The sequence below is a fragment of the Balaenoptera ricei genome, chromosome 2 (genome assembly GCF_028023285.1).
Source record: "Balaenoptera ricei isolate mBalRic1 chromosome 2, mBalRic1.hap2, whole genome shotgun sequence".
Taxonomy (NCBI): domain Eukaryota; kingdom Metazoa; phylum Chordata; class Mammalia; order Artiodactyla; family Balaenopteridae; genus Balaenoptera; species Balaenoptera ricei.
This window is the reverse complement of record NC_082640.1, coordinates 19111822-19127582: the sequence shown is the minus strand read 5'-3', so window position 1 is coordinate 19127582 and position 15761 is coordinate 19111822. Positions and strand designations below refer to the sequence as shown.

Here is a 15761-nt window from a genome sequence, read left to right as displayed (position 1 = left end):
AATAAAAAATCTGGACAGGGGTGCTTTCCTGGTGGTGAATACATCCATGTGCTGGAAGGGTGATGCACCCTGATTCCAGAGGACACAGAAGCTCTTCATCTGGGACCCTCCTAGACCTCACCTTATTCATCTTTCATTTGGCTGGTCCTGATGTGTATCCTTTACTTACTTTTTAATTTTTAAAAATTTTTCTTTCTTTATTTTTTGGTTGCGTTGGGTCTTCATTGCTGCGTGTGGTCTAGCTGCAGTGAGCGGGGGCTACTCTTCGTTGTGGTGCATGGGCTTCTCATTGCGGTGGCTTCTCTTGTTGTGGAGCATGGGCTTCTAGGCGAGCGGGCTTCAGTAATTGCAGTACGCGGGCTCAGTAGTTGTGGCACACGGCCTTAGCTGCTCCGCGGCATGTGGGATCCTCCCGGACCAGAGGTTCCCCACCAAACCCGTGTGCCCTGCGTTGGCAGGCAGATTCTTAACCACTGCACCACCAGGGAAGTCCCAGTGTATACTTTATAATAACACTGTAACAATAAGGATAGTACTCTCCCAAGTTTTGTGAGTTGAACTGTTGAACCTAAGGGGGTTCTGGGAAACCCCCAGATTTGTGGCCGGTAGGTCAAACGTTTGGGTGGCCTGGGGACCCCTGAAGTGCGGCTGGCATCTGAAGGAAGGGCAGCCTTATTAGGACTGTGCCCTTTTGGGGTCTGAGCTAACTCCAGGGGCAGCATCAGAGTTGCGCTGCAAGACTCCAGTTGGGGCAAGAATAGGGGACGAGAGCATGCATGGAAGAATCGGCCCTTGTTAGGAGGTAACACAGTAGACACGGGCTAGGATGGGTGTAGATGCAGGTAAGTCACTGGGTTTGGTGGTGGAAAGTTGATGGTTCCATTTTTTTTTTTGCTGAGAGTAAAGGGGCTAGAGATTGGAAATCTGAGGAGAGTGAAGAATGTCTGAAACAATTAGAGGAACTAGGAGATTACACTGACTGGGATAGGTCTTCTCAACATTACTGACATTTGGGACTGGCAAATTCTTTGTTGTTCAGGGCTGTCCTGTGCATCGCAGGACAGGCAGCATCCCTAGCCTCTACCCATTAGATGACACAAGCACCCCCCAACGCATGACAACCAAACATGTTTTCAGACATTGCCAAGTCTTCCCTGGGGGTCCACGTCTCCCTTGGTCGAGAACCACTGGTCTAGAGAAACACAGTAAGAGCCACAGGCAGTATTAAGGGCCCGGTTGTGGTTGATGTCGACAGATCTGTGATGGACTCAGTGTCTACCGTATGCCGAGCCCTCTAGGAGGAAAGGCTGTCCCAATCCCTCTCCCCACGCTGGAGAAGCCTCACTCCCCCTACCCTCTCCTTTTCTCAACCTCCAGATTTCCTATATACTAGGTTAACGGTGGGCAGAGTCCTGTGGGTTGAGAGCCAACCCAGTCATTCTCACTTCCTTCCTTCCTTTTCCCCTCCCTCCTCTCTTGCTCCCTTCTTTTCTTCCTCTTTTTCTTTAAATCCCTGGTGTTATAGTTGCCTCTGGCTAGGGCTGAAACTTAGGGGAGAGAGATGCCCATTTCAGGCTTTGAGTTTCAACCACATGCTCTAGCTTGTTCTAACAGGTAGCCTTGAATTGGGAGTTATGAACACTAGCCCAGCTGATCAAACATGGAATTCTATTTGCCATGGTTCCTGTGTCTATATCTCTTTCTCTTGGGAACTTCATGGGAGGGATGCCTGTGTCTGGATGTGGTGCCCTATCAAAATAGCATCTCACAGCACCCCCAAATCCCCAACGACCTCTGACACACACACATAACTGGTAGAGCTAAGGTTCTGGCAAGATGTGGGCTCTGTTTCCACCCAAGTGGGTGGACTGTAATTCAGTTCTGACACCTCCTGGAGTTGGCACCAGACTCTACAGGTTTAAGGTACAACCTTCACAAGGCTGCCTCCACTTCAGTGCCAGCCACCTGCCACTTCTGACCAGCCCTTTATAAACTGAGAGTTTCCCACGACCCCCTCAGGTTCAATAATTCACCACAATGACTTGCAGAACTCAGGAAAGCTCTATACTCACCCATTACAGTTTTATTATAAAGGACGCCCACAGGGCGAGGTCTGGGTGGGTCCTGGACGTGGACCCCTTTCTCTGTGGGGTCAGGGCATGTAACCCACCTGGTTCATTGACTTGTTCACCAACCAGGAAGCTCCCCCAAGCCTTGGTGTCTAGAGTTTTTATTGGGGTTTCATTAAGAGGTACAATTGATTAAATCACTGGCCACAAATGGTTCAAGTTCTTCCAACCATTATTTATCATAAAGACAATGTGTTTGAATCACAGCTCAACCACTGAGAAGTACTACATACTAGCTTCTCCAAGCTTCAGTTCTCTCAACTGTGGAGTGAGGATAATAATGTATACCTTGCAGGGTGGTTGTAAGGACAAGAAATAATGTGTATATAAAGCAATGCGTAGTACCCACTCCATCCCTCAATGTCTTGCCTCCTTCTTAAAAATATAAACCAGTAGCTGTTATATTACCATTAAAATGTGATGTCCAGAATTGGGTATGGGGCTCTAGCCATGATGTTATTCAGGCAAAACACCAAGGAATGATCTCACCGTTGGTGTGAGCAGCTTGCTGGGCACTAATGGAGCCTTGAACAAACATCACATCTATACTGTGATGAGACACAGCTCCCTACAAGCTCACCCTAAGCTGGTGATAACCATCTTGTCCACAAGCATATCATGAAAAAAGGGTCAGAGCTTTGCTAAAAGTCACTTATAAAGAAATAGATACAAGTGTGTGTGTGAGGCGGGGGCGGGATCTTAAATTTGACCATCAGGTGGGAATGTATTCTGTACAGTGTCTACAAAGTTCTGTTTCTATGAAGTACATTAGATAAGTTTGAACATGACCTCTGAGCTTTGAACAGGTGTCAGACTCTCCCCTCTGCAAGGTACCTGTAGAAGGCGGGGCTGGTGGGGCTGCGTTGACAGTGCTCAGGTTTGTCCACCGAGAGGCAAGCCCTGCCCTGGCCATGGCCCGCTGATAGTTATCATAGAGCGTCTTTCCATACTAGGGAGAGAACACAAAAGAAGCAACAGAGTAATCCCAAATTCTGCACTCAATTGCAAACTGCAAATTCAGGGAAAAAAGGACTTCATGACTACTCTTTTTATTCCTTTCCTGAGATTTTTTTTAGTAGATGTATTTCAATTAAAAAATCCACAAATCATGTTTTCATATGTTAAATAATTTTCCAGATTAGCAGAGTCAGGTAATACTTTCACCTCCCCATTAGAGGAGAGCTTTAGCCACGCACTGTGATGACATATATCTTTATGTAATTCTACTGCAGATTGTATCTCGTGTTTCTTAATTACACACAACACTTGCAAAGCTCTCCATACATCAATATCTGAGACGTCTCATATGAAAGTAAATCCCTGACTCTCAGGTCATGGGAGAGGTCCACGTATCGACCACTCTCACTTACTTAAAAAAACCAATGGGCAAATAAACAAGGTAATATCTATGGCATTGACCCGTTAATGGCATTGACTCAGTAAGAATGGATCAGCTGTTTCTCAGTAGCACAAAGACTGGACCCAGGTCAGGAGGCTGGTTAGCAAAGATAGGGTGAGTCCAAACGCTCTCTCACCTTGGCGATCCTGATTCCCGTAACCCACTGATTTAGCATTCTTGCATCATCACAGCAGAGATACTTGATATACTGGGATTCCTTCTGAATTTGGGGATGCTAGAAAAAGCCATTTCAAAGACCGTTTATAAGCTCTTCACTTATTAGCACCTTTCAAAAACATTTTAAAAATTCTCACAGTGTATGAGATTTCCTGAGATGGTGGCCAAAATTACCGGTAGCAATTTTAGGATTAGGAACAGGAGTATATTTTTTACAGAGGCTAAATTTGGAAAGAATTTAAGAAAGCGGTGACATGATTTATCACAAGCATTTTTTACTGTATTATCAATAATCATTTTCATTCCTGCTTTTTGAACAGTTGAAAGCCTTCACATTTATCACATTTCTAGCCCTACAAGAAATCCAAATCGTTTCTCCATTTATCAGATAAAGGAACTTACCTGATGTAATTCTTATGTCAAGGAATTAATGCTTTTGTGACTCCCCATCAGTCCTAGGGTTATTTCTGCCACCAGGAATTCAGGGTTTCACCCTGTCTTCTGTCATCTCTTACCCAAATGGGCCATTTTGGCCTCCAGATGGATGGCGCAGAGAAGGAATATTTCTGTCTAATCTTAAGTGGCAATGAGCTAGGTGCTGCACTAGGGGTCATCCAGGCCTTCCAGGAGCTCCTGATCAAACAGAACAGTGATGGACAGGCACGAAGGGGAAGGAGAGTCACGGGTCCTTGGTCATACAGAACATCCTTGTCTTTCAGCACCAGAAACAGCTCCCTAACTTCCAACCACATTCCTGTTCTGACTGTCTTGTAAGAGGGGCAAAACATGGGTCTCTCCAGCAATTTCATGCCTATAGTTCTTAGAAAGCAGCTGTTGTTTTGTTTTGTTTTGTTTCTGGAGGAATTTTAAAATTTGATCTTGTTACCTTTGGCTTGATATATTAAAATTTCTTTGGTTTGTTTTTTGGTGCATGTCATGTCATGGGAAAGCCAGGTTCCCAGGAGCAGACTTAAACTGTATTGTGCTTGCAATGAAAGCAACTGTCTGGGTAGAGGGATCCACTTAAACAGCACAATCGGGCTTCCCTGGTGGCGCAGTGGTTGAGAGTCTGCCTGCCAATGCAGGGGACGCGGGTTCGAGCCCTGGTCTGGGAAGATCCCACATGCCGCGGAGCAACTGGGCCCGTGAGCCACAACTACTGAGCCTGTGCGTCTGGAGCCTGTGCTCCACAACGAGAGAGGCCGCGATAGTGAGAGGCCCGCGCACCGTGATGAAGAGTGGCCCCCGCTTGCCACAACTAGAGAAAGCCCTCGCACAGAAACGAAGACCCAACACAGCCAAAAATAAATAAATAAATAAATAAATTTATTTAAAAAAAAACAAAACAGCACAATCAACAATTTCTTAAGTATGTACTTCATCCAAATAGACTAAAATGTAGTCATTCCCTTAAGCATAATGGCTATTGAGCACAAAAGAGAGGCAAGAACTCTTGACCTAGAGTTCTAACTATGGCTCCTCCTATGATCAGGAGGTCGAAGTATAGACTTTGGTTCATTCTCTCCAACTTTAGTGGGGTGCGTCTCACCAACTTCCTTATGTCACATGTGTACTAAGACTGTATGCAGAAGAATTAAGCATCAGATGACCTTGAAGGTCTCTCGTGATACTCAGATTTTATGATTCTAAGATGAGCTGCCTAGTGGGCTCCTTTCTGGCTCCCTCGTGAAGGCAGGAACCTTCTAGGCTCCCAGGACATCATCCAGCAAGTTCCTGTGCTCATGCTTCTGTCGTGTCTTAGGACCTTGCCAAGGGGTTTACTCCCTTGAGCTTTTAGCTGAAAAAATATTCGCAAAGACGTTTAAGGAAAAATGTTGGCTCCATGCCACTGGTTAGACTCTTCCACCATTGGTTTGGTTGCTCCTGACCACAGAAAGAGAAGCTCCTGCTGGATGTGCCACGCAGCACACAAAGGTCAGGGCAACTGCAGATCGTTGTTCAAAGGGATCTTACAGATCCTCTGAACTTACCAGTGGGAGACCAGAGAAGTTAAGCCATTTATCCAAGGTCAAAGGGAGTGGCAGAACCATAACAAGAACCAAGGGCCTGTGCATTCAACAGCTACCTCTGGGTGCTCAGAAATATACCAATCCCTAGGCAGACAGAGATGAGAAAGAAAGGCTCATGCCGTACTTAGGAAGTGGCGGCTGGGATGTCACTGGGGGAGACATATGTAAACAAATGTATGATCACTCTATGACATGGTAAAGTTCGTAGTTAAAGTTGGAAACCAGAGAAAGGCTCTTTGGACAAAGTGACAGAATGTTATAATACATTTGAGGAACGTGTAGAAATTCTGTGTGGCCAGGACCTGGGAGCCATGGAAAGAAGAGGCAGAAAAGCAGCTGGAGAGGAAGTGGAGTCAAGGGCCTTGTGTCAAAATAGCATCTGGACGTTGTCCTCTAGGCAGTGGGGCCATCAGACCTTTGGAACAGCAGGGAATCCAGGCAGCAGTGGTGGCTGGGGCCGTGGAGTGAGGCGGAAGAACAGACAGAGAGGGCTGCATGAGAGCCGTCTCTCACAGAAACCAGAACTTAGGGACTGGACAACAGAGGGGAGAGGAGGGACTTCAAGGATGATTTCTCTATTTCTAGCTTGGAAAAGTAGGTGGGTATTTTGGGTTTCATTGTGTCCCCTCCAAAGACATGCTGAAGTCCTAACCCTCTGTTGAGGTATCTGTGTGAATGTGACCTTATTTGGAAACAGGATTGTTGCAGATGTCATCAGGTTAAGGTGAGCTCATACTTGATTAGGCATTTATATTCTACTAGGGGAGAAAGCCAATAAAAATACAAAACACTAAGTAATGTAATTTCAGACTGTGAAGAAAATGTAGCAGAGTAAGGGTAGGGAATAGGTGAATGATGGAGCAGAATTCCAGAACTCTTTCCATGACCCCTCACCACCTCTCAACGGAGCTCAATAGAGACATAATTCCTCCTGGAGGATGGTCACTTCCACTGCCCCATCATACCTCACCTCAGAATGCAGTGAGAAAAAATTCACAAAGGAGCAACTTCACAGGAAAGGGGAGTGTGCATCAAAGAAAGAGCACAAGGGCAGAAATGATTCTGGGGTACCAAGTCCTTTCCTGTGAGTATGGACAGCCTCTGATATCTTTTTTGTGCATATGGTCAGCCTCTTAAAAAACTTTTTTATTTACTTATTAATTTTTAAAAATTGAAATATAGTTGAGGTACAATATTATGTTAGTTTCAGGTATACTACCCAGTGATGTGATACTTGCCTACATTATGAAATGATCACCAGGGTAAGTCTAGTAACCATCTGTCACCATACAAAGTTATTGACCATATTGCTCAACCTCTTAAAGACCAGGTGATGTCTCTACTGCCTTCTCAGAGTGTGGCCCCTGGGCCATCAACATCACCTGGGAACTTGGTGGAAGTGCAAATTCCGAGGCCTGATCCCAGACCCACAGAATCAGAAACTCTGGGGGCCCAGCCAGCTGTGTTTTAACAGCTCTCCTGGTGAGTCCCATGCACTCTGAAGTTTGAGAACCACTGGTCAATAGAAATATTTAATTGGTTCTAGAGTGCAGTAAGAATGCCTTCCAGTTCTTGCTTGCTGGCTATGTCTCTCGACATTGCACTAATGGTCTTATGGGCATATATTGTTTAATCTGCACAGGAAGTGTTCTTTTAAAAAAAAAATTTGTTTATTAATCTTTTTGGCCGTGCCATGCAGCATGTAGGATCTTAGTTCCCCGACCAGGGAGATCGAACCCGTGCCCCATGCAGTGGAAGCAAGGAGTCTTAACCACTGCACCACCAGGGAAGTCCCCAGGAAGTGTTCTTATCTCCACTTTGTAGCAGAGGGCAATGAAGCTTAGAGAGTCCCGATGACAATGTGCCAGGTGACAAGGCCAGGACTCAAATTCTCATCTTCCCGACAGCGCCCCACCACGGACTGTCATAATCCGTGAGTTTATCCTGAGTAAGAAACTCCCGGGCTGAACTTCTCAGCCCTTGCATGTCTGTGGAATCACACGATCTCTTAACATGCTTCGCCATAATCTCCAACTCCTTTTGCAATGTATGTGCACATTCTTTGAATTCTGTAAATCTGCTCACCCTCATGAAATATTTGCATATCAAGAATTTTTTTCCCTCACAGTGGACAGAAAGGCACATAAATGACCAAAATGTTCATAAACAAATTAGGTTCTCCCAACGATGACAGACACTTTTACTCAGCAAATGAATAGAAATTCCGAATATTTCGGGAAGGAACTGAGAAGCATGGCTAAGAGCAAAATAAGCAGGGTGATTGCCCGTAAGGAAACTGGCTTGAGAACAGAACTGATCATTCTGAGAAAAGGGAAATGTGTGTTCCCCTTGGGTTGTTTGTCCTGATTCTTGTTTGTTCTTGGATCATCAGGCCTGGCCTGCTTTTTTTTCACCTCTGAGCCCTCTCTCCCATCTGGGAGGCCCTGCCCTGGGTCTCAGTGTCGCCATGCTCAGTGCAGCCCAGGGTGACCTGTGTCCCAGATCAGATAGTTCAGCCCATGATTCTGGGACCTAGTTCCAAGCTTGTGAGTCAGCACCAGAAACCGCATTCCCACCCTGCTCAGTGGGTCTAAATCCTCAGCCTGGGAACCTCTAGGTCTGAGAGCTCTTCTTTCTCTTGCTGGAAATCCCTCCTCCAGCCTCTGAACCCTGGCCATGGGTTTGGGCCCTTGCCCCCTTCTGACAACGTTCATTCTATTTGTCCGCTCTGAAGTGGATTTCATCACCAGCTGATAAGCCCTGACTGTTGACGCTTAGAGTCAGAACACATTCTGATCCTCTGAGTGCAAAACTTGACTGTGCTGAGGAAAAACGAAGATTCCTGGGCCCCATCCTTAAACGGTTTGATTCAGTGGGTCAGGGCCCTGGAACCTGTATTTCTAACCAGCCTCCCCTGACTCTGATTCAGCCAGTTTGTTGACGAGCATTTCAGAACCTCTCTCCAAAACCTTCTCCCTACCTAAGGGATGTGGGCAGTGCTGCAGAGGTGCACTGCACGCCCATGTGCAAAGGAGGGCCTCCGTTGTGGTAATTTCTCAGGGTCTCAGGATTGCAAACAAGGGCCATGGGCGCAGACAGAAACACAATGGAGACAAAGTTCAAGGGCGGCTGGGGCTGAGGGGAGGCAGAGAAGAGATTCTGTGTCCTAGCAAACAGTGTCTGAGAGAATGGCCTCTGGGCCACCGCCCGGCTTCTCATCCTGGCTCAGCCACTTCCTGGTCGGGAGTCTCTGTGCCCAGGTTCCACATCTACACACTAGGGAGAATTGTGGCTCTCACCTCATGAGGCTGATAAAGGGATTAAGTGAGTTAATATATGGAAAGTGCTTAAATCATTGCATTACACATGAAACATTTCTCGTGTGCTTTTTGTTCATTAAGAAATGTCACTTTCTGACAAAGGGATAGAAATGAAGAATAGCTTAGTGGTGGCCAGGGGGTAAGAAGGGAATGGGAATAGGAGGGAAGTGGGTGTAGTTATAAAGGAGGGTGCCTTGTGGTGATGGGAATGCTCTGAATCTTGACTGGACCAATGTCAATATCCTGGTTATGACATGGTACCACGGTTTTGCCAGATGTTACCATTGGAAGAAACTAGGTAAATGGCACATGGGACCTCTCTGTAGTATTTCTTACAACTGCATATGGATGTACAATTCTCAAAGGTTAATTAAAAAAGAAAAGAAATGGCATTTCCTTCAAACTGCTGCATTTTTAAAAGACAAATGGGAGCAGCAGCAGGGGGTGCCCAGGCTGCCTGTGCCCCAGCGGGGTTTTGAGAATGGTGGGGTCAAGGCGATACCCGACTCCTGGAGTAACAGGTGTGTGACAGTGGCACACGAGTGTGGGCGCCTCTGAAACGATGGAGTGGGTTCATGATCATCCCCAGTGACAGCGTTCTTGACAAAGAATACGTTTGCTACCAACGTAAATGTAAGCACTGTCCTTAATTTGTGAAAATGATGTAAACCTATAGTATAGACTGGCCCACTTCCTCGGGAGAGGTGACAGCTTTGCCAGGAGCACATATGCACACACGGAGTCCAGCTTCGGACGTTTCCAGAAACATGGTAATGGGGTCTTCCTGGGGGTGGGTGGGTGACGGACCTACAAAGGTCCCTCACCAGGAACCTGGTCTCGTTAACACCTGCTCCACAGACTTCTTTCCCAGAAGGAAACAGAGGAACACCGATTCAGAAAGGAGAGATTCTGGGGGATTTCAGGGAGGGGCAATATTGGGGTTGGGGATTAAGAGGTACTAACCATTAGGTATAAAATAAGCTACAAAGATATATTGTATAACACAGGGAATATAGCCAATATTTTATAATAACTATAAATGGAGTGTAACCTTTAAAAATTGTGAATCGCTATATTGTACACCTGTAACATATACCATTGCACAGCAACTATACTTCAATTAAAAAAATAATAAAAAATGAAGTATATTTGTAGGAAAAAAAAGAAATTCTGTACACAGCCCTGCACCGGGGCCAAGTGGAATGGGCTAACCCCCACTCTCTGGTGTGAGGCTGTGAAGGGAAAGGAATCTGTGAGGTCGGAGACAATGGCATAGCCAGAACAGCTGCATAAATTCCCTGAGTCCATTTCTAGGGGTCAGTCGTTACAGCTGGCAAATAAAAGTTACTTCTGCCCAAGCTTCCAAAATATGGTGCTAATGTCAACCTTACCAGACACCTGATAATACATATTGCCTTTTGATAATACACACCTTAAAAAGTTTCAAGACCCAGTAAGGCTATTTTTAGAAAAAGATCTATTTTCCTATTTTTTGTATTTTCTATATTTTTCTAGAAAATCTTGTCAACTTGCTAATTTCTAAAAATGTCTTACAATGGAATAAGAGTCTGATAAACACAGAACTAAAAGACTGATTGTCTTGTCAATAAAATAGTAACTAAAATTTGTTCAAAATGTAGAGTTCTCTTTTTCATAAAGTGGTGAAGAAATCCAGACAGACTGACTTGAAAGTTTTAGACTCAGATAACAGGCTTTGGAGAAATGATCTGAGTTGGTAGAAATGTCTCCCCCTTTCCTATTTTGGTTTACAATAAAAAGCTTATTATGTTATACTTGTAGTTAACTGTATAACATTTAACATTTTTCTTCTTAAAAGGAAACATTACCTTAAATTGCTTACAGATCTAAAGTAAGGACTTCTTAAACCTACCTTTAAAACAAAGCAGTAGTCAGTGGGTGCTTTGTATTTCATTTTACACTGAATCCCATAGTAAATGTTGACATTTTCAAACTGTATAAAACATGCCAGATCTCGAGATGTCTGAAAGAGAAGGAAAAAAAAACCTCAACCTAGCTGACAAGTAATATTTTTCTAAGGTCGTTCTTCATGGCACAACAAAGGATTACATTTTAGTAGGAAAATACAGAATTTCAGGTAATTTATATAAGCATCTACCATGTATAGCTTTCTAAAAGCCAAGCCTACATTTTAAGAAGGAAAGAGCACATCCAGGCAAAACAGCATGCCCCAGACCAAAAGTGGAGCAAGAGATTATACTGCTGTTCTAGCACCTATGCGTGGACTCCCAGAGATGACTGGCATCACTACTGATGGGGTTCAGATAAGGTGACCGAGCACCTCGTCAAACATTTCATTTTGTCTTTTGCCATTCTAAGTCAGTGATGGATTTCATGACTGAGCATTTAGAAAAAAGTCCCCCTCAGGATGAACAATGAGAGGTAAATTTGATGCTCAGAAAATTCGCACACACTTCATGCACTTCTTCCTGAGGAGAGAAGATCCCTTTTGTGCCTTCTCTTTAGGGCTGGTGGTGTTGCTGTGGAAACCGAACCCTCTCCTCCACATATAATCTGCATTGAGAAGACATCAACCTCTAATCTACATATTTGGTTACACTTCAGTTACAAATTTGTTCTCTTACTTTTTCCCCCCTCACGTTCTATATTTCTTTACTGAGTTAATGAATAAAAAAATAAAGGGTAGAATTGCTACATCTCAATGCACAATTATTCCTTTATATATGGTAGTATACTTTTTTCTTGTAAGATATTTTCTTCTGGATTTTCAAAGTTTTAGTTTTTTTAATTAGAAAAATAAAACATATTCATCATAATTAAAAAAAATAAGTTATTTTATATATAGTAAAACAAAAATCTTCCTTCATCACTCTTTTTTTTTCTAATTTCATTCTCTTCTCCAGAGAAGACATTCTTCCAAATGTTTTGGGGGATACATTTATATACTTATGTATGCGTAGACATACCCACATACATATATACAATTTTTAAAATATAAATGAGATTTTACTCTCAATATTTTTCCATGACTTTGTTCTTTTTCTTAACATTATATCTTGGGGTCTATGTTAGGACATATGAAAGGATATATCACATTCTTTGTATAGCTGCATAACTGTATAGATGTAGCTATTTATTCCACCATCCTACTATAGATGACTAGAGGTTACTTCGATATTTTGCTGTTACAAAATATATTGTGCATATGAGCAAATGTTTCTGTGGGGTAGATTGCCAAACATGGAGCTGTCCTTTGAAGGGGTATTCCCTATTATATTTGCATAAATTTTGCTAAACTGTCCCCCAATTTGGCTGTACCAGCTTACATTCCAAACTTCTGTACATAAGAGTGCCCATTTTTCTTACCCACTCCTGATGAAATTTGCATATTATCAATATTGTTAGTTTTATCAATCTCACGGGAGGAAAAATTTCACTTATTTACATTTTCCCGATTACTAATAAGAGCAACTTTTTAATTATTCACTGGCTACTGATATTTCTGTTTCTGTGAATTCTCACTTAATAAGCATTGTTGTTTTTCTATGAGTATGTTTATCTTTTTCTTAATGAGTTGTTGAAGTCTTTATGTTTTATGGATATTCATACTAGGTTATACATGCTGCAAATGTACTCTCTGACTCTAGAGCTAGTCTTTAACTTCTTGTTTGGTATCTCTGGCCATAAGGAGTTAAACACAATTTTATATAGTCAAATCTGCCAATTTTCTTTGTTGTAATTTTGAGTTTTTAGTCTTGTTTAAGAAGGCTTCCCCACTGCCAAATTATGAGAATACTGACCATATATTTTCTCCTCATATTTTGTAATTTTGTCCAAATACATTTAATCAGCCTAAGATTTAATTTGGAACATGGTATGAGGTAGGAAACTATATTTTACCAAATGGATATACAATTATTTCAATGCTATTTGTTGAGTATCACATTCTTTCCCCACTGCTATAAAATGCTCACTTGAATTTCTCTTATATTAGATGGCTCTCTGTTGATCTGTTTTCTCTTCCTGTACTGTTTTTGTCTAATGTTTTGACATTTGGGAGGAGGGGTTCTACCATAATGTTCTTTATAATTTGTGTGTGTGTCTATTTTGGAACTGCATCTCTTTCTGATGAATTTTAGAATCAGTTTTCGAACTTCAAGTAAAAAGAATCCTATTGAAATTTTTTTCTTGGAATTGAATATATAGAAAAATTGGGGGGAGAATTAATATCTTTTCATCTAGCAACATTGTACATTTCTGTTTATTCAGTTCTAACTCATTTCCTTTATTACATTTTCTATTTTATGCCATATAAGATCTTGAACCTTTCTTGTTAAGTTTATTGTCAGGTATTTTGTATTTTTTTGTTCTTGCAATGCATGGAATCTTTTGCAGCGTATTTAATTTGCATATTGTTTATATAAAGGAAAACAATTTCTTATTTGGTAAGTTTATTTGGTCCATTGGGACCAAACTCTTAAGTTTTTCAGTTGAGTGTCTTATATTGTCTGGTAGACAATCATGTCAACTGTGAATAAAGAGAGTTTTGACTCTTCTTTTCCAGTAATTATACTTGTTATTCTTTTTCCTGACTTCCTGGCTAGTTCCTCCATCAGTGTTAATGGGAGCAGAGACAGAAAGGATGCCTGTCCAACTCCAATGTGAATGCTTCTAATTTTTGTCCCTAAGTGTGTTGTTTTTGATAGGCTTATATGTCTCACTTATATGTAGATGCCAAAGACATAACATCTCTAAAATAAAACAAATAATTTGTGGGTCAACTGTTATGCCCCCCACGTTTGGGACTGGAATGAAGATAGCACAGATGGGAAAAGTATGAATTCTAAGTATGAGACAAAATAGGAGTGGTAGCTGCTCTGGACCAAGAATTTCCCATAATGCTCTCCTGCATTCCACAGAGATAACAGTCTTCTAACTAGTGGGAGTAGCCCTGGATAGTCACTATGACTTCACCTGCAAGGGATGTGGGTCAAACCTTATTAGAAGCAGCCTGCAATTTGAAAATATGCCGTTGAGGGGTGCGCTGGATTCGGCAGTGAAGGCAAGATGCTTTGGCTTACTCCAGATATAGAAAGAGAGACAGCCTACAACTTTGCAAAGGTGAGCAAAAGATGGAAATGGCCATCCTCTAAGAAAGGTCTTAGAAAAAGCTAAGAGTTAGAATGAGAGTTAAAATTACATTTCAAAGAAGACAAATTTACTATGTGCTTGTAGATTTGAGGCAATAATCCTAAATCACCAAGTAGAAGTGAAATGATATCTAAGATACTCTGCTAAATTAGGCAGGGAAATGCATATAATACACTTCAGAGAACAATTTAAATATTCAAGTTATAAAAGCTAAAATCTAAATTAAAATCTATCAAGACTTCTAATACCACTATGATTCCAGATAAAAGAAGTTTTACTGTAATGACTACAGAACAATAGAGTAAAAAGGGGGAAAAAAGTCCTCAAAGATCGATATGTAAAGAAACAAATTAATTTCTAGAAAAGTGCTTCAGTCATAATTTCTGAAACCTGACTTTAAAGTAGATAAAACTCTTCACCTTCAAGAGAGAACAGTGGAAAGATTCAGGATTTCTGTAATTCTGTCCTAATAGGATATATATCTGTATAAACATTGTAGTAACAAGAATCTCACAGCAAAGTAGAATGTATGTAAATTACCACCTGAGGATTTCTTTACTTTCACTTTCATGAAATGCCTTTTTGCAAAAGCATATTTTTTTTTTCTGACCTTAGTCTTTCCTTTGGGGACATAATAAATTCCAGAGGCTCGTAAAAGAAAATAGCGCCTTTTCCAGGATTTCTTCCCATCTTCTTTCAAATAAAGAGCTCCCTCTAGTTCTGGCACAATGACGGATGTTCCACAGAAACTCTCCTGAAATTGAGATTCCAACGATATAAAACCCATGAAAGATAAAACACATATTTTGTTCACATTTAAACAAAACTGTGGCCAACTAGCCTTCAAGCTAAAAATCGTTTTGTCGACAGCTTTGATTGAATGCATATATTGACACTGCATACCATTTGGCAAAAGACAGGAAGAACATGGTGGTTGAGTCTCAGCTCCTGAGTTAGACTTCCAGGCTTCTTGACCACTTGGCTCTGTGACCCTGAGCAAGTGGCTCAACCTCGGTGCCTTTACTTGCAAAATCAGAGTAACGACAGCCCCAACTTCATAAGGAAGGTTGTGAGTACAATCTTGGTATATTATAAAAGTAAGCATTACATAAAGTCTATTTCTGTTACTATAAGTTGATAAATAGAAAACTTATTCCTGTACCTGTAAGTGAAAAAATTACTATTTCACTGCTAGTAAATGGAAAAATTAAAATATACAATTCTATACATAAAATATTTGTACATTAATTTTTTTTTGGCATAATTTTCTTTTCTTTTACATTGAGGTACAATTGATATAGAATATGTATTAGTTTTCGGTATACAACCTAATGATCTGATGTATGTATATATTGCAAAATGATCACCATCATAAGTGTAGTTAACATCTATCACCTCACGCAGTTACACATTTTTTTTTTCTTATGATGAGAACTTTTAAGATCTACTCTTTTAGCAACTTTCAAATATACAATACAGTATTGTTAGTTATAGTCACCATGCCGTACATTACATCCCCAGGACTTACTTATTTTATAACTGGAAGTTTGTACCT

General features: G+C 41.7%; 1 protein-coding gene across 1 annotated transcript in view; it reads right to left on the bottom strand.

The window, feature by feature from the left end:
• Window positions 1-15761, bottom strand: part of APBB1IP (amyloid beta precursor protein binding family B member 1 interacting protein) — a 101192-nt gene that overhangs the window by 9263 nt on the left and 76168 nt on the right. The window contains exons 9-12 of the mRNA XM_059915309.1: window positions 14817-14960; window positions 10947-11057; window positions 3665-3763; window positions 2964-3078 (exon numbers count right to left, since the gene is read on the bottom strand). Of these exons, the coding sequence (XP_059771292.1) occupies window positions 2964-3078; window positions 3665-3763; window positions 10947-11057; window positions 14817-14960 (469 nt within the window). The remainder of the gene's footprint in view (window positions 1-2963; window positions 3079-3664; window positions 3764-10946; window positions 11058-14816; window positions 14961-15761) is intronic.